At 38.7% G+C, this 23,383-nt stretch overlaps 1 protein-coding gene across 1 annotated transcript; it reads right to left on the bottom strand.

Moving 5' to 3' along the window:
* Window positions 1-994: 994 nt before the first annotated feature.
* LOC117482794 (phosphatidylinositol 5-phosphate 4-kinase type-2 beta) lies at window positions 995-21,840 on the bottom strand. The gene is made up of 10 exons (XM_034130979.1): window positions 21,240-21,840; window positions 17,402-17,499; window positions 14,783-14,879; window positions 14,168-14,320; window positions 13,759-13,905; window positions 11,641-11,679; window positions 5,955-6,071; window positions 4,003-4,264; window positions 3,695-3,798; window positions 995-2,106 (listed from the first exon to the last, which is right to left on the bottom strand). Exons 1-10 carry the CDS (start codon window positions 21,381-21,383, stop codon window positions 2,026-2,028), a joined length of 1,242 nt encoding a protein of 413 aa, XP_033986870.1. The 5' UTR covers window positions 21,384-21,840; the 3' UTR covers window positions 995-2,025.
* Window positions 21,841-23,383: the final 1,543 nt, after the last annotated feature.

Consider the following 23,383-nt stretch of genomic DNA (forward strand, 5'->3'; position numbering starts at 1 on the left):
TATTCCACTATTTCTTGGACACTTTTTATACTTTTGACATGTTTATAATATTTACTGTGTTTTCCAAAAATTGCTCCACATTGACAAATTTCAACATTAAAAAACACAAGAACCATGCTCTTGCTTATGTTAAAAATTGAGCAGTTTGTTTATATGTATGCATTTGTGTATAGATGTTGCCTCTATAGATTTAGCAATAATGTATGGTCATGCTAATAAAGCTATTTAATTGAAAAAAAATGTTTCTAATGAAAAAAACAGACATTATGGAATACAACACATGAGGCATTCTGCACAATTGATACTTAACTGGGGAGGCGTGTGGTGCAGTGGGTTGTGCCTTGGTGTTCGGTCACAGGTTCAAACCCCACTGCAGTCAGCATGTCGTGGTGTCCCTGGGCAAGACACTTCACCCCAAATTGCTCCTGTGGGGATTGCCCACAGTATTGAGTATGTAAGTCGCTTTGGATAAAAGCGACTAACAAGTGTCATGTAATGTATCTTTAGTAACATTTTGAACTCAGGACTTTGACTTGTGATGGAGTATGTCTTCACTCTTGTATTAGTACTTTTTGTGGTATTCGTTATGTTGAGGATCTGAGTACTTTTCCACCACTACATGTTGCGGTGTGTGAAGTGTAGGAATACGGATTTTTTTTGTTTGACCCCCATGCCTGGATAAAAGTCAGCATTTTTTTTTGGTCTCTGCTGGTTCGGTTATTTAAAAACAAAAAATGTTTGCGAAGTCTCAGTGCAATATATAATTTAGGTGATTCTCACCTGCCACAATTACCCTATTCTCCGTTTAGTGGAATATTATTGATTCATGACATGATAGCACTGTTATTTGACAAAATCAAGTACTAGCTTTGTCTGAAGTTTTCCTCAGCATCCTTAATCTTCCTTTGTAGATGTAATATGGTGGTTGCCATGGAGATAGTAAGCACTGTGGGAAAGTCTCTGAAGAAGAAAAAAGAATAGCCCAACAACACAAACAAGATAAAACTCCCTTTAATATGCAATGATCATTTTCAAGTAACTTTTTTTTCAAATGTCTGTTGGTAACAAAACAATACTGTATACAAACACAAAATTGCTACATTAATGTAAACAAGATATAAAAATGATCCTTATGGTAATAAAACAAGTATGTGCTGCAGAACTCCCCTTTTTATGTGAGATTTTTTTCTTAGACCAACCTCCACCAAGCTCACGGTTCAAATTTCAAAATATTCAAAAACAATATGGCAACGTAACATTCAAACACCAATGTTTTTTTTTCAGGTTTTTTGTTATTTTCGTCATAACACTCAGATGCTAAGTTCAGTGGTTTGATGTTTCAACTTACTGGTGGAGACTCATGTACACATCAGCCATGCATTTTTGATATTGCATTAATTTACTTAATACACCATTATATATTAATGTGTTTATCTCCTGTTGTCAGCAGTCATTTCAGTTACTTTGTTGTTACTGAGAGAGAAGCCTCATGGCGACTGTCAAAAGAGTCATGCAATCTGACCATTCAGCTCTGTGCAAGTTCTTTACATCTGTGTGTGTTTGTGTGTCTAAAAGAAATCATAAGAACAACAACAACAACAACAACATGAAATCAAAGAGACTGTACTAACGGACTGTGTTACTGAACTGCTGAAGCTGACACACTCGTTCAAGGCATTAGTGAGACAGTTTCCGTGCTGGCGTGAGGAGTAACGAGGAGCAGACATTTTTTTAAAAGAACAGGGAGATTATCGGGAAGTTGTTTCCGAATTCAGCGAGCGGTTTCACGAGTTTTCCTTGCAGAGGACGAGGGAGGTGTGTGTGAAAATGTAACAGGCTCAGTGCATCCTTTCCTTCCAGACTGCTGCTGGCTGTGGGAGGATGCTGGTAGTTTTTTTCTCTGTTATGGGGCGTAGAGAGGCAGAGGGGAGAAGGATCCTACACTGAGGTGAAGGAGAAGGGAAATAGTGCGTGGCTTTTGACAGATCTATGACAGGAAGTGACTGGCTGGACTGGGAGATGAGTCTATGATAAGATGTTGGACATGAACTCGTAGAATCGTTTGGAGTACTGCTCCGGGTTCACCGTCGAGATCTCTGCCCCCGCCTGACAGACAGACATAGATAAATAAGGCAGAAAATCAGATAGATGGAGCAATACTAAATAAAAAAATAATAGTATGGACGTTGGGTGGGGGTTCTATGAGGTTATATATTTATGCTCTTTTCCATACCAAACTCCATTGACAAAAATAGTCATTCTAACTCGAAGAAGGCAGGAGTTGCTCTTCTTCAGCTGCGGTTTGAGTTATTGTGGGGCCGATAACACATACTTTCTGCAACGATAGACTAAACAACTCTCTTTTGCGTTGAAGTAAAAATGTGTGTTTTTGGCAATGTGGTCTGGTGGCATTACAGAGAGCATAGACTTTAGTTCCACGTTAGAAAGAAATGTCTGACAGCAAAGTGAAGTGATGAAAATATTCTGAACACAACATTCACTAAAATGTATTTTTTACAGGTGGATAGAATATGTGTGTTGCTTCACATGTCCACAGTGGTAATTAGCTTCTGTGCTAGGTGTATGCCATCTACTGTATTCACTGCTAGGATAAGCTCATACAGCCCCACTAACCCAACATCCAAACTATCCCTTTAATACATTTCATTCGTTTTTGTGGCATGGAGAACATTTCCATGGGCCTTGTGACATGATAATACAAATATTAAATAATACAACTTGATTATTTTTTATTAAATTTAGATTATTTTTTAATGTAATTTTTGCCTCACATTTCAGTCAATCACATGCTCCCCGTCTATTTGAGCAAGCTCAGTAAAGCATCAATTATATTAAGGTTATTCTAAATTAACCAACTAGCTCCTGCTGCTGTAAATAACTACAATTAGGTACAATACATTAGGTAGCTTCCTCTTTTAATAAGCTTAACAATGATAACCTCACTCCCAAGCTAACTAGCTAGCTAGCTAGCTAGCTAGCTAGGATGTGAGCTGGGATGTATTACTCAGCATTAAAGTGAGTAGCCAGTGTTAGCATTAGCGACTAGCTGAAGTTAAGGCTTACTTCTGTAGCATTATGCTTTTAAAGATGTCCTTTAGAGAAACTAACCACTGGGTTAATTGTCTCTGTTTGGTTGCTGTAGCTACCTGTATGTAGCTCACATGCTAACTGGGAGCACATGTGATTGGCTAAAAGTTCATTAAAAGTGAATTAATGAAATAAAAAAACATACTTATGAAAACATATATATAAATACTCCAATTAAACACTTTTGTTATGTAATAAAATAGAAAAGAATGATGAAAACATTTTAAAATATTTCAAATTGAGTTATAATAATGATTTAAAAGAGTTATTCTAATTGATACTTCATTTAAATGTTATGTTCAAACAAATAATAAAGTAATCATAATGTCCTATTGATTTGTTTGAATTGTATAACAACATTTTGGGGAGCAACTGAAGTCGCATGTGAATGGCTACAAGTTGTTGTAGCAGTCAGGTGAAAATGTATAATGTAATTAAAAGTGAGAAAAAAAACAGACTATACATAAAACAGAATTATGGTAATACTGTATTATTGAATTGAGTGATAATAATGATTAAATAAAGATAAAATTACTCAAAACTTAATTTCCATACTGCTGGATGGTGATGGAGTCTCTGTACTCACCCCGTGTTTCACAGTTTTGGCAGCATGTGCAGCTTTTTTCTTAGCGTCATAGTGCGTGAGGATGTCGATGATAGCCATGAAGTATACTTCCTTCTTCACAGCACCTACAACAACACATCACAGGGTTTTACTCTCACCTGAGAATAACAAAAGCCCAGGCTTTATTTCACACATTTTCTAACACTATTGTATGAGGACCGCAGCTTCATCTGTTAATCTGCTCGATAGACATAGACTGGAGTTATTCTTCCTACTTCTATCATTGTTTCTTCCTTCTTAACGAGATAAATGTCAAACATGATCCTCACAGTCGTGGCTCTTGATTGCGTAAACGTCCACAGAGGGGTCGAACTCCCCGGGGCCGAAGAACCCCCCGCAGTTCAGAGGGTTCCCGGGGCTGTCGGGGGGCGTGCCGAAGGAGCCGGTGAGCACGCCTCCGCCCATCCCGTCGTTCTCGTACTCCTCCTCCTCCCCCACGCCCTCCACGTCCATCTCCTCCTGCTCGGCCCGGTCCACGTCATGGATCCCCACCAGGAGACTGTAGTCCATGATCTTTAGGGTGGCCAGGAACTGAGACACACATACACAGAAAACACTCCATGTAATGCCTCGTTTACACATCTGCCCTCCGTGGTCATACAGGTCTGAATTATTTTTTGGGGACATATTATGCTTATTTTTAGGTTCATATTTGTATTTTTTGCCTCTACTGTGACATGTCTCCATGCTTTAATGTTCAAAAAGCTCTTTATTTCTCTCATACTGCCTGTGCTGCAGCACCTCTTTTCACCCTCTGTCTGAAACCAGAGCCCAGTCTGCTCTGATTGGTTAGCTGGCTGGCTCTGTTGTGATTGGTCAACCGCTTACAAATGTGTTGGAAATGTCTCGCCCCTTAACCGTGCAAAAGCTCCCTCTGGAGGGAACTCTGGGATTTAGCCTTTGCAGACCATTTACATGCACAGAAACCTATAGAACACACTACAGGAAAGGGAAACCCCCAAATAGCAGAATAAATTAGGGCTGAACCGAATAGTTTGAAGCTCAATTCAAAAATTGACTTTCAAATGCAGCATGTTTTTTTCTTTCTTGCACGTCTATTCAATTTGTTTAAAGCCTGTAAAAACTTTGGCTACACTTATTGTAGGAGCCACATGTAAGTTCTCTGTATTTTCTCTGTTTAATATGACATCTTTTTTCACTCTTTTTCACTGGAGCTCAGGCGGTGATGTTAGTGGTTTTACCTGTTCACTTTTTCTTGGCATTGGGGAGAGATATTTCCCATGACGGCACTCACACTCAAAAGCAATCATTTATAATAGGTTACTGCTACAATTGTATTTTTGCATGTATGTATATTATTCTTGAGCGTCACAGTGTTTCTTTTTTTGGACTGCCTACAGCTGCTTTAATCATATGAATTCTATCATACTATTTTGCAGATGACAGCGGTGGCTGCTTAGGATTTTTTCCTACAATTTTGATACTAACATTTCCAAAAACTCCAGAGTAGGGCGATGAAGTCCAAATGTCAACATTTATTGAAAAAAAGAGAGATGTAATAATTTCCAAACTCACAACATTTTTTTATTTAACCAAATATTTTGGTTAGCTGGATGTGTAAACCAGCAACTGCTTGCCAACAGTTAGCCACGCAAACTTATAAAAAGGTGATAATATATCAATGTTGTGTTTGTAGCTTTTTTAGCCCTAAGTGCTTAAATATATAATTCATCGGGCTTTAAAGTGTGAAACCTCATAGGTCTGCACAATTCATTTAAATGTGATCAAAACCACAATATGGGTTAATGCATTATTTAAACAGTAGGAGGTGCAATTTTTCCTAAAGGCAAAATATGTTTTATATTGTTATTATTCTGAATGTAATGCTGCATAGATGCCCTGGCCTACGAATATTTTCCTATGGATTTAATAATATATCTTTGTTTGGTACAGAAAATCACACAATGATCATTTTCAATTTATCCTCAATGATAAAGGGAATAATAATGCAACATGATCAATCCCTTCAATATTGTATCGGGCAAATAATCACAAGTAGTTATTTCTTCCAAATGGTCAAACCCCAATATAGTCAGATTTTTTAAACAGAGCTTTTAAAAATGTATAACAGAACTATGTATAACTGCAGTATGATTTCACTGAAATAAAAATAATCACACTGTCAATCAGATTCTGAGTTGCTGTGAAGCGGATCAGTTCTACAGCAGACTAGATAAAACACTTTTGTGATGTTTCTTACCTCCACGTCCCGTTTTAGCTTCTCCAAAAAGTACTTCTTGTTGTCGTCGTCTCCTATCTGCAGCTTCTGGCCTTCATTCAGGAAGTCGTTGTCTTTAAAAGTGGGGAGTTCTTTAGCCTGGAGAGAGGGGAGGTGTTTGGGTATTAAACAGTAGCAGTACAGAGGATGATTAGAGGTCCCACTTTTCCTTAATATAGTGCAGCCATAATTGGTATGTTAGCAGAACTTTCACATTGATGTGAAAGCAGGGCTCTGTGTATTTAAATGTGAAAGTGCAATACAAATATTTTGTCACCTATAGCCATGAAACATTTTCATTACACGCTCAATATTCATCAAAAATAATGATGATTTTCATCTTGGTTTTAATCGTGCATTTATTGAGTTTATTTGTAATTTTACTGCAGCTAGATTGGAAGCAAATTATAATGGAAAATGGCACTTCTAAAAGTGATGGACATTTTTTTTGTGTGTGTATATAGAAATATTGTAAGATGTTAATAAATTAAGTTTTTATGTTTTATAAAATAAAATGGATCAGTTTTACCAGTGGTGCAATGTAACAGTACATTTACTCAAGTATTTACTGAAGTACTTTGTTGACACACTTGTACTATACTCAAGTATTTCAATTGCATGCTAAATATACATTGAGTCGACTACACTTTGGAGTTAAATGTACTTTTTTCTCCTCTACATATACAGTGCATCTGGAATATTTTTTTTCCACATTTTGTTATGTTACAGCCATATTTCAAAATTGATTAAATGTATTTGTTTTCTCAACATTCTAGACACAATACCCCATAATGACAAAGTGAAAAAAGTTTAAAAATAATTTTTGCAAATGAATTAAAAATAAAACACTCAAATATCACATGTACATAAGTATTCATACCCTTTACTCAATACTTTGTTGAAGCACCTTTGGCAGCAATTACAGCCTCAAGTCTTCTTGAGTATGATGCTACAAGCTTGGCACACCTATATTTGGGCAGTTTCTCCCATCATTCTTTGCAGATCGTCTCAAGCTCCATCAGGTTGGATGGGGAGCGTCGGGTGCACAGCCATTTTCAGATCTCTCCAGAGATGTTCAATCGGGATCAAGTCTGGGCTCTGGCTGGGCCAATCAAGGACATTGTACAACTGTACGGAGGCTCAGTCATTGGTACACGTTTATTTATAAAGCTTTGTTGGGTAAACTCCCGTATTATATCTGCTCTCTGATAACACAGAGAGTTGCAAGCAGCTATTGTCTGAGATCGCATGATGTAGTATTGTTAGATGTGCCAAGAGCAAGGACTGTCTTAGGTAAGACAGCTTTTATGTGCGCAGCTCCACTTGCTTGGAACAATCTTCAGCAAGAATTGAAACTGAGCAATCTCATTCCTCTGCATGTTTTTAAAGCTAGGCTAAATGAAATGCTCGTTGATACTATGGGTACTTGTAAATGTCTATAACTATGTAAATGTATCCTGTAAATATAATGTATGATGTCCTTTATTGTTTTATGTTTCATGTGGAACCTATATGCTGCAGGTCTCCCTTGAAAAAGAGATCTATGATCTCAATGGGACCAATCTGGTTAAATAAAGGTTTGAAATGAAATGAAATGAAATTCACAGACTTGTCCCAAAGCCACTCCTTTGTTATCGTGGCTGTGTGCTTAGGGTCGTTGTCCTGTTGAAAGGTGAACCTTTGCCCCAGTCTGAGGTCCAGAGCGCTCTGGAGCAGGTTTTCATCAAGGATCTCTCTGTACATTGCTGCATTGATCTTTCCCTTGATCCTGACTGGTCTCCCAGTTCCTGCCGCTGAAAAACATCCCCACAGCATGAAGCTACCACCACCATGCTTCATTGTAGGGATGGTATTGGCCAGGTGATGAGCGGTGCCTGGTTTCCTCCAGACATGATGCTTGGCATTAAGGCCAAAAGAGATCCATTTTGGTTTCATCAGACCAGACAATTTGTTTTTCTCATGGTCTGAGAGTCCTCTAGGTGCTCCATGGGGGCTTTCATGTGCCTTTTGCTGAAGAGTGGCTTCCTTCTGGCCATTCTACCATAAGGTGCGTTCACACCGGAGTACTTTGGTGTACTTTTCCCACAATAGTTCATCAGAACTACGATATATTTGCGTTCACACCAAAAAGCCCCAGGAACTAAAGTAGTTCAAATTAGTTCATCTGACCCGCTTTTCAGTCCCTGCTAGAGAGCAGGGACTGTCGTGGGAGAAAATAGTTTGTACGTCTGATTGGCTGTGCGGAATGCAAACCACACCCGTTTGACTCTGAATTTTTTTTTGTAAGCGGCCATTGTATTTGCTCGCTTCGGCCAGCGCACCCGAAGAGATTACTTTTGTGAAAGCAGTTATTATAGCAACACTAAATAAATCATCGGAGCGGTGGAGTGATGAGGATGTGTCGGCCGCATTCAGAAGCTTCTACTGAATGCAGTTTCCGTGGCTCAGCAAAGTTAGCAGACCTGGCAAAGTGAGCAGACCTTGCAAAGTCATGTCGGGACGACTACGAAGGTAAAATAAAATACATGCACTGCACTGTTTTAATCTGCACAATACTGGTCTTAGATGTACTTTTATTTGCTCAGTATATCGAGCTAGCCATGCTAGAACTTGCTATCATAGGTCCAAGCTGGCTAACAACATCTAGCTAGCTAGCTATTCTCAGCCGTGCCCGCTATGAACACGTTTTGACTTGTGAATAAGTGTGCAATGTTCTGTAATTTGCTTCACTAACTCATGGCACTAATCGTGTGTTTCAGGCGAGGTGTTTCTCTCTGGATTAGAAACTAGTTTTCCCCTCCGGGATAAAACGATAATATAACGTTAGCAATTAGCATGCTAGCTGGACATAATGCTACCTCTAACAATACATTGTAGTTGCTATAATTTCAAGTCATTTGCAACATTCATTCTACATGTTAATAGTAAAAGCTTAAATAGTTGATTACCTGCATGCCACAAAGACTGATGTTCTAATATTTTTGCACATTTAAGTAGAAATGTAATTGAAATTCTATTTATTTTTCCTTTTTTTTTATTGATTGTTATAATTGTACTCAGCCATGTTATGTTAGATGTCAATCCACTTACACTGTAACTACTAAAACAAAGTTCAAGCATACATTAAGCACAAAACAATAAATAAGGGCACTTTGATATTTATTTTTTATTTGATATTATTTGATCCTATCTTATCTTCTACTTTACACCTGCATGTTGTACACTGTCCCTGCCTGCACCATGTCCAATGTTGAACAATGTTGCCTCGTTGTTGCGATTAAACTGATCTTGTATCTTGCTTATTGCACCTTAGGAAAGCGGGCACGCGATGACAGCTTCCTTGACACCATCATGGCGATGGACTGCCGTGCCATGGTGTTCTTTGAAATTGAAAAGGATATCGCATTGTGTTTGTTACTTTCGTTGCAGTTGTATATGTCTTAAGTGTAATTTGGCTTGGCTTCCTATTTATGGACATGCTTTTATTTTGAAGGAGAGTTAGCGCAGTTGACAGGAAGTTGTTGTTGCTTTGGAAACAACGTGACGGAGATAGAGTGACGAAGTCCCTCCCCTTCCGGTGGACCTCCATGGGACCTTATTTCGGAAAAATTATGTATTGAAGTCAATGGAGAGAGAAAGATTATCTTTCGATCCCGTTTGAATTGTGCCACGAATTACACATATGATGTTTGTCAATTTAAAAGATAATTTTGCAAGTTAAAAAAAAAAAAAAGTGTCGTAAAACTGTGAAGTAACACATTTGTTTGTGTGAAACGCTCAATGAACTACATCTCTGGTCTCGCAGACTCGCACAACAACACACGTCACCAAGATGGCCGTCACTACTGTCTTGTCAACAAAACGATTGACTATCCTCACTATCACCACAATGAAACACGTCCTGAAGAATGTCATGCAAAGCTGCCTGCCTGCCTTCCTTTGATTCTCTCTGAACTGCCTGGTCTTTTTCATTTCAACCATTTGTGCAGATAGCATGAAGTGCAAAAGATCGCAGATGCTAGCGTTAGCATTTCTCCCCCGGTCTTAAAGTGTATATTATAGAATGATCACACCGGTGACAGTACTCTTCAAAGGGTTCACGAAATATGACTACTACTCTTACTGTTTAACATTTTGGGTTACTTAATGTTACTTCATGTTAAGGCTAATAAAAATGACAAGGCTGTAATGCTAACTAACGTGCTAGCTACTAGCTAGGTAGCTAACTTGATCAAGACACTCCTGGTCCTTTCATCAGACGGGAAGCGAAAGAACGAGCAAGACCCATTGCTGGTGTGATAACAACCTGGTACTAAGCACACAGGCATCTTGTTAAAGTTATCTTATCTTAGCCAGCGCCATATAGATAGATTCTATCTATATGGCGCTGATCTTAGCTATCTCTTAGTGGAGGAAAACAATTGTGACATCACTTACGCGACTCTGGGATTTGTAGTCTTTCTAGTTACGTATTTTTCATAGTCTTATATTTCAACAGTTTTACGACAAACTGTGACTTTTTTGACATGGAAATGATTTTTTAAGATTGACAAACATCATATGTGTAATTCATGGCACAATTCAAACGGGATCGAAAGATACGTTTTCTCTCTCCATTGACTTCAATACATTATTTTTCCTAAATAAGGTCCCATGGGGCGGAAGTAGATGGGCGTGACTTCGCCACTCTATTAACGGAGAAAAGTAATATCTACATATAAAGACGGAGAAAGTAAACTATAACGTTTATGGTTAAGTGTTAACACCCCCCGAAGAGGCACAAGCTCTTACGTTGATATTGGAGATTTCAATAAATTCAATTTGAAAGAAAAACGGGGAAAAAACGAATATCCGAATAACGAAATTGAAACCCGAATAGAACACCAACGAACGAATATTCGGATATTCGGGTACAGCCCTAGTGTGAACACTTATGTACATGTGATATTTCATTTTATTATTTTTAACACGTTTGCAAAAGATTCTTTAAAAACGTTTTCACTTTGTCATTATGGGGTATCATGTGTGGAATATTCAGAAACAAAATGAATTTAATCCATTTAGAAATAAGGCTGTAACATAACAAAATGTGAAAAAAGTTAAGGGGTATGAATACTTTCCGGATGCACTGTATTTAACACTCATAGTAACTATAGCTACTTTTTCATGTATGAAAACATGTGATGTGGTGCAGGAGTGTAATCTTTAATGAACACAAAAAAGGTAACTAAAATTGGCTCCACATTTACAAACTCCAGCATAAAAAATATGACATGTATAATTTAGTGATGATTACAAAATATTCATATTCAATAACACTTTAAAAAATAGCCATTGTGCATACGGAGTACTTTTGACAGAAAATACTTCTGTACGTGACACTTTCAACTCAGGACTTTTACTTGTAAGTGAGTATTTTAATACCATATTAATTCTACTTCTACTTCTACTTCTACTTCTACTTAAGTAAAGGATCTAAGTACTTCTTCCTCCACTGAGTAGTACACACTGATCATATGAGGCCAGTGCAAAAGCTGCTACTAGAATCCATCTGCATACTTAAACATGCTTAATTTAGCCGTCATTTGGCAGGTTTGCCTCTGGGGTAAGCTAAGGGCGTTTATTTTTGTCCCATCAGCTGCTGTCACTGCACAGAAATAAAACGTACCTTCTCCTTGTCGCTCGCTTCCCTTGAGACCGTAGAACCCTGAAAAATGAGGGAAAATAAGAATGAAAATAGAATAAATTCAAAGCAGCTAAAGATAGATCAAAGGCATAGTTAGCATATTACACACAGCGGCTCTCTCACTGTCAATATTTAAAAGGTAAGGTGGTTTTCTCCAGAGGATACAGGAGAGGAGGCTTAGGCTTTGAAGGAGCTTTTTAACCAGTTAAGCCCCAAGCCTGTTTTTAAGGTCTCGGGCTCGAAAATGACATTCCCAGAACAAATGACTATTTCTTCACTTCTAAAAGGGGTAAATTAATAATCTTTTTTCTCAAATTAATGATAAACCTGTGAGTTGGATGTAGAAAAGTCAGAATCAATATAGATTTTTTTAATTTTAAAGTAAATTCAGATTGAACATAGTAAAAACATTTTAAATTATAGTGTCCGTCCAAAAAAAACATTACTTATAGTGAAAACCACCCTTGAATGATGGGATAGTAGACTAAAAGCTTTAGGAATCCAAACTATAACATATAATAAGTACCCTGTATCAGGATTGATGCAAAACAAGTGACATTTGACCTTTATAGAGAGATTTAGAAAAAAGAAACCACTTCTGGGGTCATTTGGGTGGATTTTCCATATCTCTGGCCCCCCTCGGTCGATTTTGATGATTGACACCTCTCTTTAACCGTTAGAGCCAATAGAATCGAGGGGAAGTTCCTAAAATCCATCTAAACATTACCCATTGGTGAATAGAGTGATGCGAAGCCAGAATGCCCAAAACCGGAAGCTGTCATACACTCTCGTAGCTATCATAGCAGCTATATATGAAAACTCAGTTTTTTTCAGTAATCATTTCAAAGTGACACAGACACATTGGATTAACCTTCAGCAGCGTTTTATGCGTTTTAATGCCATTGAACACAACTTTTGATCAGAAAACAGCAACGGTAAGACTTATTTTCCGTTTTGGTCCCGTAAAGCTACGTTGTGTGTTGTGTGGGTTTGCTTCCCCTGCCACGAGTTTTGATCGCTCAGTGATGATACTAATACTTCTAGAATCTGTGTAAACTGATATCTTGTTTGTGCAGATCCGTAAGTAAGTAATAAAGTATTTCTACCGTGAGTTCTGTTGCTTAGTGCGTTAGCATCTTTTCGCTCAGGGCTAATTCAGAGGCTTGTTATTACCCTTGTGTTTCGTTTAGCTAAAAATGGTTAATATTGTCTGATAGTTGAGTTTCTTCCCGTTAAGTGGGTATGACACATACATAGTTTGTTAAATGTTAAGAAGCCCTCAGACGCTGTTTCTTCCAAGATGTTGCGTTTTGCCCCCGGTACCGGGGGCATGGGGCTTAACTGGTTGTACTGGTGAGGAACTGAGAGGTAACAAACACCGAATTAATGAGCTGGATTTACATTCTTTTGCAAACTTTTGAATTAAGGATGCGACTGGCAATAAATCTGGTCAATTGAAAAAAATTAATCTGAAAAGAGCGTATATCAGGCCGTTCAGAGCAAGTTTAGATTTGTATTGTGATAGGATTCGATCTGTAGCTGGAAACCGCTTTACTGAAACACCTGTCAGTCATGTTGGAGTGACAGCAGGTGTTCTGATATATATTTAAGTTTTAATTAAATAAAAGACAGAAAAAGTTGTGATGGAAACTTCTGAAGCAATGGACACAGGACTCAGAGAGACACGGGGAGAGCTGGAACTTTGATGGCAAACACTGACGGTTTATTTGGAGCTTCGGCCGGAGAATTCACAAGACGCGTCGTGTGCCAGGAGGTGACACAGCGGATGCCAAACCAATTCAAGAACTCTTCTGTAGTTCGAGGTTTTACCTAGTTCGGAGTGTTTTAATCAACATTCCTCATCAGCGAGACTAAACGAATATGGACCCTGAATCTAACTGGAGCTTTCGTCCATAGAAAAGAATGTACGCCAGGGAACCTACGTTCCTGAACAATAATAAATATAAAAATATGTGATAGAGCTCTGTGCTAATAGTGTTCAGTAGCTGTAGTGTGTGTGTGTGTGTGTGTGTGTGTGTGTGTGTGTGTGTGTGTGTGTGTGTGTGTGTGTGTGTGTGTGTGTGTGTGTGTGAGACCTACCTTAAGGTCGTATTTGCGGTGTACGGTGAGGCGGTGGCTGAAAACATTCCGGGTCACCACCATGTAGTTCTCCACCCCGTCCACCGTCAGCCGGTACATGCCCAGGAACTGAGGGAGCAGCGTGTTGCCATGACACTCCACGATAAACTGCACACAATCAGGGGAGGGGGGCAGAGAGTGGAGAGGAAAGTGTGGGAGTGAGGAATATGAAAACTGATTCAAACTGGACACTGCTCTACAGTCACATTCAACACTTTTGCATCATTTACATGGATTCGTGACTTTCAAATGAATAATGAGGAATACTTTTCACAGTCTGATGCTCTTAGATCTCTTTCCTGTGTTCCTGCAATAAGAATACATATATTCAACCACATCACAGATACTTTGTGGTGAGAGGGGCTGCTACCTGGTGATATTTCTTTAGGATGTTGTGCATCTCGGCGATGTCCTCACTGGACACGGTCTTGATGACAAAGCGGTGGTCGTAGCTGGACAGGAAGCGGTTGCCGAAGCGACCCTGGGAGTCGCTGTTGAGCGGGGCGCTCCTCGTCAAAGAGTTCTGCCAAAAAAAAGACATCTAGTTATATATAATTCTTTTTTACACTTTTTTATTTAAATAGAACAGGTGAGGACTGGGACAATAAAGCATACAAATAACAAATAAAAATGCAATTACATTTTACAATGCATAAAAGAGAGCTCAACAAAAAGAGACATTGTTAAGATCCAAAACATTTATAACAATCAGATTTTCCCTCAATATGAATCTACATTTTCCTTTTTAATTCAGAGACTATAAGTTATTTTTCTCCACTCAGCGTTGATTACAAGCGTTTATTACGCCAGAATTTTGTCATAGTTTCTATACTTTCCATAATTATCCTCAAAAAGAATCTATTGCTTTTAATGGAGACCTTTAGGGATATTTCCAGGGTACAAAAATGTAACAGATCAATCAGATTTCAGGTTTAGGATCTCTGAGATGAAATGATCCATCAGAGTTGGTCCGTGAGAGACTTGCCTGGTAGTCCTGGTCGTCGATGCAGAACCTCTCCCTCAGGTTCCTGAACACCATGGGACAGTACTCTTTGAACTTAAAGCGACTAGGCAGGTTTTCTCTGAAGGGGAAGAGACACACAGTCAGAACAACAAACAGGGGCTCAGGGATTCATTACTGGAACTGAGGAGGAGTGATGATTGACAAATATTTGCTTGCCGAGTGTTGGATTTATTTCTCCTATTCTGTGAATCCTGCATAGACAGTAATACCAATCAGACATTTATAGCTTTAAGAGATGCTGCTGGTGTGCAGGATGCAAACACTTAAAGTGCATCAAATATCAAAACACCTCTTTTTAATTCAGTATAGCAAACAAAACATGTTTCCTGTGTGAGCACAGGCATCCTGTATTCCTATTGGCAGTCATCATATAGAGTGTATTTGTTCAGGTAGTGCAATAGAAAGAGACATGTGATTGCAAACTAGTGAACAACATCCCAGACCAAAAACATATATCACTACAAACTGTGACAAAATGTAATACACAGATACATTTGAATTGCAGCAAAACATTTCAAATTAAATGTGCATTGTTAGACGTCTAATACTAACATGAGAAACCTTCCCAGATATCCCCAAATAAGACCCCATTCTCTTAAATTGTTTATTTATTTACTTTACTTATGTAAATGTATGTTCTTATATTTTGTGTTGCACTGCTGTAATCTGACACTGTCAACCACATCCTTTTAGTCATTTCTGTCAATCTGTGTTTGAAATATTAGCAATAAAAAACAAATGTTGCATTGTAATTGTTGCGTGGTTTGTGTCTGGCTAGTAGCACTAAGATGTGGAAGTTCTCAAAGCAACACAATACTTTTTGGCTCAGAGGGGCAGTGGTTCAACCCCCCTGCAGCTGTCAGCTTATAATGTAAATATAATGTATGATGTCCTTTATTGTTTTATGTTTCATGTGGAACCTATATGCTGCAGGTCTCCCTTGAAAAAGAGATCTATGATCTCAATGGGACCAATCTGGTTAAATAAAGGTTTGAAATTAAATGAAATTAGCTTCTTTGGGCATACTGAACCCTATATCGCTCCTGTAGGCATGTCTATGGTATAAGAGTGTATGTCTATGGTATAAGAGTGTATGTCTATGGTATAAGAGTATATGTCTATGGTATAAGAGTATATGTCTATGGTATAAGAGTATATGTCTATGGTATAAGAGTATATGTCTATGGTATGGTATAAGAGTGTATGTCTATGGTATAAGAGTGTATGTCTATGGTATAAGAGTGTATGTCTATGGTATAAGAGTGTATGTCTATGGTATAAGAGTGTATGTCTATGGTATAAGAGTATATGTCTATGGTATAAGAGTATATGTCTATGGTATAAGAGTATATGTCTATGGTATAAGAGTATATGTCTATGGTATGGTATAAGAGTGTATGTCTATGGTATAAGAGTGTATGTCTATGGTATAAGAGTGTATGTCTATGGTATAAGAGTATATGTCTATGGTATAAGAGTATATGTCTATGGTATAAGAGTATATGTCTATGGTATGGTATAAGAGTGTATGTCTATGGCATAAGAGTGTATGTCTATGGTATAAGAGTGTATGTCTATGGTATAAGAGTGTATGTCTATGGTATAAGAGTGTATGTCTATGGTATAAGAGTGTATGTCTATGGTATAAGAGTGTATGTCTATGGTATAAGAGTGTATGTCTATGGTATAAGAGTGTATGTCTATGGTATAAGAGTGTATGTCTATGGTATAAGAGTGTATGTCTATGGTATAAGAGTGTATGTCTATGGTATAAGAGTGTATGTCTATGTCATAAGAGTGTATGTCTATGGTATAAGAGTGTATGTCTATGTCATAAGAGTGTATGTCTATAGTATAAGAGTGTATGTTAACCGCTTTGGATTAAAGCATCAGCTAGATGACATGTTATGCAAGATAGTGTAAAAAGACCAAACCACATGAGGCTAAACTGTAGGTGAATCACTCAAACTGGCTACAAGATTATCAGATTCTCATGAGCTTGCACTAGTTTTATAGTTTTTTTGTTTTGTTTTGTCTTGTATATATTTATATTGCATTGTTTAGGAACCTGTAAACCAAGTTTTTCATTACACAACTATACTGTAGATGTAAGTGAGCATTTCTACTTCACCAAGTTGTCTTTGTGTCATATCACATTGCTTATTTAGCAGCATGCTTATTACACAGGTGTGTCTTGGGCAGGTCACGGCTCTGAAATGATCTCATGCTATTCTCAGCCTGACAGGCTTATGGAAAACACCACCCTGCTCCAGTCCTGCACTGACACTAGCCATGAGGATTATCAGTAGTGCAAAGATGGTTGTGTCACAATCTGCAGGGTGACATTTATTCTGAATCGAGCGTATATCAGGCCGTTCAGAGCTAGCCTAGATTTGTATTGTGATAGGATTCAATCTGTAGTTGGAAACTGCTTTATTGAAACATCTGTCAGTCATGTTGGAGTGACAGCAGGTGTTCTGAACTCTGGTGGGGGGGGTTGACCCTTTCTGTTTTCAGGTGGATTACAGATTGTGCCTCTACCGAATAGTGCTAACAGTTCATAAACTGTGATGTACCTACTTGTTAAATAGGTGGTTGTCCACTTTGATCTTACTGTAGGCTTTAAAGTCATCTGGCATCAGCATTACTGGTACAGGCACGTTACTTAACTCGTTAATCTGAGGGAGAGAAGAGAAAAACAGAGAGAGATCAGACAGGAGCGTGAAGCTGACACACACAGCACAGGCTCTATAAGTATTTGCAGAATATATGAAAACAATCAAATATGACAATTTAAATAAAGGCACAGTTTAAAACAAGACTGCACAAATTATTTTGACTGATATGCAATTGCGATATGATTCACGATAACGGAGAGGTGGATGTTTTTAGCATCATAATTGTCATTATCAGAAAAAATGTATTAAAGGTAGGGTAGGTAAATTTGAGAAACCGGCTCGAGATCGCTAGAATTTGAAAATACACAACCGGAAAAAATCTGCCACTTCCTTATAGAGCCCCTCCTCCAACACACACGAACGCGCACATGACCAATGAGGGCACGAGATAAGTTTGTGCACAGATGGAAGGCTGACAGGCAGGTAGGCCATCCAGTTATTTTAGCCGGGCCGGCTAAAATGATTGGTCGTGCTTTTTACAGTACTACGGCTTCCACAGATGACATTTTTTAATGGATTTTTTGTCAAAGCACTTAAGATATTCATTGCTATCGGGATGTTAAGAGCATTCCATGGAATACAACAAAAAGTGTATCTCGAGCCGGTTTCTCAAACTTACCTACCCTACCTTTAAATGATTTTGGTGTAATTTTGAAGAGACCTGTACCAATCAAATATGTTTTGTTGGCCAATATACTTCTTTCAAAATCGTATTATAACACACATTTAGCCTTTAGCAAATATAATGTTTCTTCACTGAATATGGCACTAGTGCATATTCAGTTTTGATACATTTGTGCAGCCCTTATTCAAAACTATGCTTAAAACAACCTCCTACACAAAGTACTCTTCCGTTGTGCATTTCCAGTCCAAAAAAATAATCATGATTAAGAGCTTTAAAAATCATTTCATAAAAATAAAATGTGAAAAGTGTCCAATCTGCCCATGCTCATCAGTATCCAGAGATATGTTTGAGTGCCAGATACGTGGGAGTATTTACCAGCACCAAACATTAACTCTGGGACCAAAGAGCAGGCTACTGCTGCTGACCCCCCCTCCCCCCACCCCCCACTCTGATCTTATCTGCTGAAACACATGCCGAGTTAAAGCTCAGGCTGATACACTTTAGAAAAAAACTCCTTGTAGGTTATGGAGTAAACAACCATACAGGGGACATTCGAAAGATTGAAGAGATACCACTCCCCCAGCGAGGAAAAGTGAAAGAGCCTGTTAGCAACTACACACAGTTCAGTGCAAACATTTCATACGGATCACATCTGTGAGGGTCAAATGTTTCACTATACGCATGTTTCACTGATATTATCATTTTTTATTTAAATTTGTATTACTTGTCATGCAGATCAGTATCTGTTTGACCTTTGTTTATTTATAACATGAATACAAAGTATTGAAAGGGACTGTTTCAAATACTTTTCAATTGATTATACACTACAAATGTATTTACTGTACTGTGTATAATTAAAACACTAAAATAGTGTACATTACTGTAGAAGAAAACATACCAAAGCAAATACTTTACTGTATTTCAAAGTAGAATTAGGCTATATCCTCAAACAGTATTATGCTGTTCAAAAACAGTAACATTAGTAATGCGAATAGTTACTAAGCCTTATCTTGGTTATGGTTTCAGTGTATTTCGACTTGAAAATAAACTGTAGCAGTCAATGCGTTGTATACAAAATGTAATGTTTTTTTTTTTAAGCTGACTACTGGATAACTGAAAGCAAATTATTGAAACACCATTTGTTCAGGAATGATTCTGCCCTAAGCTTTTTGATAGCTTTAAGAAACAAATCACTGTAACCATAGTTACTATGAGCATTTTATTACGCTTGTAATAACGAATAGACTCCTGGCGGTGCTGTTTGTTCATTTAATATTCATTCTACTAGTTCTTCAAACTCAAACTCCTGATGGTAATGTGATGAAAATATGCAGCAGTTATATAACTTTGAGTGAGACAAATGACTTCATAGCAGCAAAAAATATCTTCTGATACCACTCTTTTACTTTCCCATTCATAATATAAATAACAACAAATTAATGTTATTTCAATCCATGGTAGGAAAACATATATATATTATGTATATTTAAATCCAAACTGTAGTGGTTTGGACAGTTACGAGTTTAATATTGGAATGAAGTCAGGTAGTTTTTTGTGAAGGCTTGTTAATAACATGAACTCAGATGTGTGCAGTAACAGTAAACTCAACAGAAAGTGAGGTATTGCTTATAACTTGTGGAAACTTGAAGATTTTTAACAAAATGTTTCTATATGCAACACGACACTGTGTCATTACTGCAGATCAGGCAGAAGCAGTGCAGTCAATCACAAACACTTCTTTAACTTAAACTCAGATAAACAGGATTGGAAATGACTTTCTGACATGACAGAAAAAGATTCTGAGCGATTTCCAGCATCAAACAGGTGGTGTAGTTGCTGCATCATCTGCACACTAACTGACGCTTTGTGGAGGAGAAGTCTCAAGCTTCACAACTGAGGCTCTATTAAAAATGTATACAACTGCTGACTGGAAGGAGGGGACTTTGATGAGAAGTCTGTTTGATGTCTTGAATCGGCTTCCCGCCCACACCTCAAACTATCTCCAGGCCGTGCTGCACCCACACGCCCACTGCCAAAGTTCAGTCTCTGAATAAAAGATGCTGCAGGGATGACCATATCATTATCTGCCTCCTTAATTCCCCCATTGCATGCATTATATTGTCTTTTCATTCAAAAGGAAAGGGTGGTTCTTATCTTATGTCTTGCAGTAATCAGACAAAAGAAGAAGTCACAGGGGCAAATCTGCTGTGTTGACATTTCATCCCAATAGTGCAAATCGGGCAATAATGTAGTGACTTTGAGACCCTTGAGTTATTTATTGCTTTTCATGCATCAAACAAACTGTGCCTGAGTGGGTGTCTGACAAAACAGTTATTAGGTGTATTGCACATTAAGCAAGAGCAAACTAGTGCTGCAAACACACTCCATCTATCTCTGGTGTTGATGTTGCACCTCACTGTGCTTTTCATAGCCATAGGCACTGTCGGCCAGAAGTGAATGTGATATATTTTCTATTCTATTTATAGGAAATGAATGTGCAGGAGTTAAGTGCAGCAGTCGGCTGCATGCACCGAGCATTGGATCTGCAACTGCACGCTAAGAGCAGGTTTATTGAACAAAAGGCAGGCTGCTGTGTGCAGCTGTGGGGCTGAGAGAGTGTAACCTGCTGCTCCGGTCACACCCCTCCCGCTCCATGCTCCTGCACTACAGCCGCAGCTCACGACTTGGCTCCCAAACACATCAGCATCCATGATTTATGAAGGCAGATTGGTAACGCTATGCTTTGAGTAAAAATGCACAACCTGCCTATTTTCTGATACTCATTCCACAGCTGCAGAGTTTAACACACACACTTCAAAGATCCCTGCAAAACGCACGCTTCAGGCTCAGCACACCGAGGCTAGCTTCAGAGGCAGTTAGCTACACACTGTCTGACAATGACCAGCTTAGCACAGAGTCAACCAGCAGGTGTTTATCCAAGCACACTACTCAATACCTGGCGAAAACATGACAAAGACAAATAACGAGATAAAGCTTCAAAGCTGGCATGACAGATGAGGGCAGCTGGCTAACAAGCTAGCATGCTAGCTAAATCAAAACAGCAGCATAAACAAACCGCTTACTAGCGACAGAGAGGCATTTAGGATGGACTCACCGTATGGTTGACACCCCACATTAAAACGCTGAGAATGGGCTCACTTGCACGGAATAATTTCACTTTCTGTCCTATAAAATGCTTCTTTTTCGTCTTCGTTTTGCTAGCGCTGACAGGCGCTGCGCTGGTGCAGTTGGATGACATGTCTCAGGCTGGGAATTCAGGGTACGCAAGACGACACTCACTGTCGCCCCGACACACAACAAAACAATGCGGAAAGTTAAGAGCGTTTTAAAAAATCTATAAGTGCATCGTGCTCGTCGTCCAACTCGCAGCGAGTCTCTGGGTAGGATAACTGTCTTGTTGGGAGTCAGCGGTATAGCATTTTGCGCCGTCACCACCCTTCCTCCTCCCGAGCAGGCCGCGGCGGAGTCCAGAGAGCAGCTAGCCGGCCATCGGGCTGCAGCCAGCCCCTCTCTGCAGGAAAACTACCGGGAGAGGGGAGCACGCGCCGGGCAGCTCTGCTCCTTCACTTCAGCGCGTGCAACGCAGAGCAGGTGTGATGCTGTTTTACTTGTTAGTGAGTAATCCCATCATGATGCGCTTGAGATTGTTGTCAGTCATAAACCAGTGCTGCGTTTGGGGTCTCCTCAAGATGGCGTCTGTACTGCACTTTACAGTCAACAGCTCCCCCAGCAGGCCGCCGGTGGTCACTGCAGGGGTTCCCACACCCTGGATACCCAAAGGAGAGGAGGGGAGATGGGTTGGAGGCTGGAGCCATACAGTCAGTGTTGGATAGTAACTAAGTACATTTCTCAAGTATTTTACCAACAGTTTTTTTTCAATGCTTACACACGTTTTTGAAAACATGGCTAATTTTCTCAAAAAACTTAACACAATTAACAAAACCACACACCCAAAGTGCAAAACACCCCATATATCCTGCAGAATAAAAAACTGCACTCATAACTATATAAACACATATCAAAAGCAAACTTTTGCCCAAAATGGCACACGCTTCATTCATATTACCAGACTTTTTGTCCACCGAATTCAATCAAGAGCACACTCCTCTTTTATGGGTCCTTTCTGTGTGCAGAGACTTCTGCACTACACAAATATGTGCAGAAACTTTCACATTTTTCTAAACGGCTAATCAGCGCAACATGCATGCCCAGCACATACAGTGACAGTTGGGTGAACATAAAATGTGCTCAATATCAAATACAGTAAATGGATATTTTTCTTGAACTGACTTCAATGTGTCCTCCCTCTCACTCTTATCCTCCCTCTACCCCTCCCCCTGCTGCTATGTTGGCTTTTGTGTTGTAAAAAGCTTGTACGTGTTTTTTTCAAGTGCTTTAAGTACATCCTAATTGATAAGTCAACATAAAAGCAGTTAGGTGTTTGGCAAGTTGGCCTGTGTACTTGTTAATGGATTCATGTGTAACACTTTTTATATTTCTAGTGAGAAAATACTATATAGAGTTTATAATCTGTAAAAAAAATCCAGATGTCGATTTCTTTATTATTAGTTTGTGGAGTGTGAAGTACCCCCAGGTGGCTAATGCAAAAAAAATCCTGAAAAAATCCACCACCAGCGGACATGACCTCAGTGTCCCCGTGTTTATGGCCCTGAACTTAAATCTGTCACCTGTCAGATTCTGTGTCACTATAAAAATGTCAGGTAGCTCTTTAAAAACAATATACTACTGAGCTCATGTTTGCACCTGTAGTGTTTAGATAGGATCAAACATTTGAGCTGTAGATATTACCACCACTATGTTTGATAAAAGATCTAAATCCATGATTAGATCAAATTCAACTTTATCGAGTACAACTACCCGGACAACAAAATGCAGTAAGCATCTCACCAAATGTGCAAGAGAAGCAGTAAAGTGCAGTGTAATGTATATGTATAATATACGATTATAAATATGACAGATATGAAAAGTTAAAGTATATGAACAGTATTAGCAGTACTATAAATATGAATACAATATGGGGGTAGTATAAATATAGACAGTATCATAAAGACACTATAAACAGTAGTACAATTAGAATATAGATGAGTATAGACACTTTGTATGAATACATTTCAGATGACTAATGGGCAGCTGCAGCCCTACCTGCCTCAGGGGACCAGTGTTAGGGAACTTTCTCACATGAATCTTCATAAAGGAAGAATAAAAAGTCGTCTGATG

Source organism: Trematomus bernacchii, unplaced genomic scaffold, assembly GCF_902827165.1.
Source record: "Trematomus bernacchii unplaced genomic scaffold, fTreBer1.1, whole genome shotgun sequence".
Classification (NCBI taxonomy): Eukaryota; Metazoa; Chordata; class Actinopteri; order Perciformes; family Nototheniidae; genus Trematomus; species Trematomus bernacchii.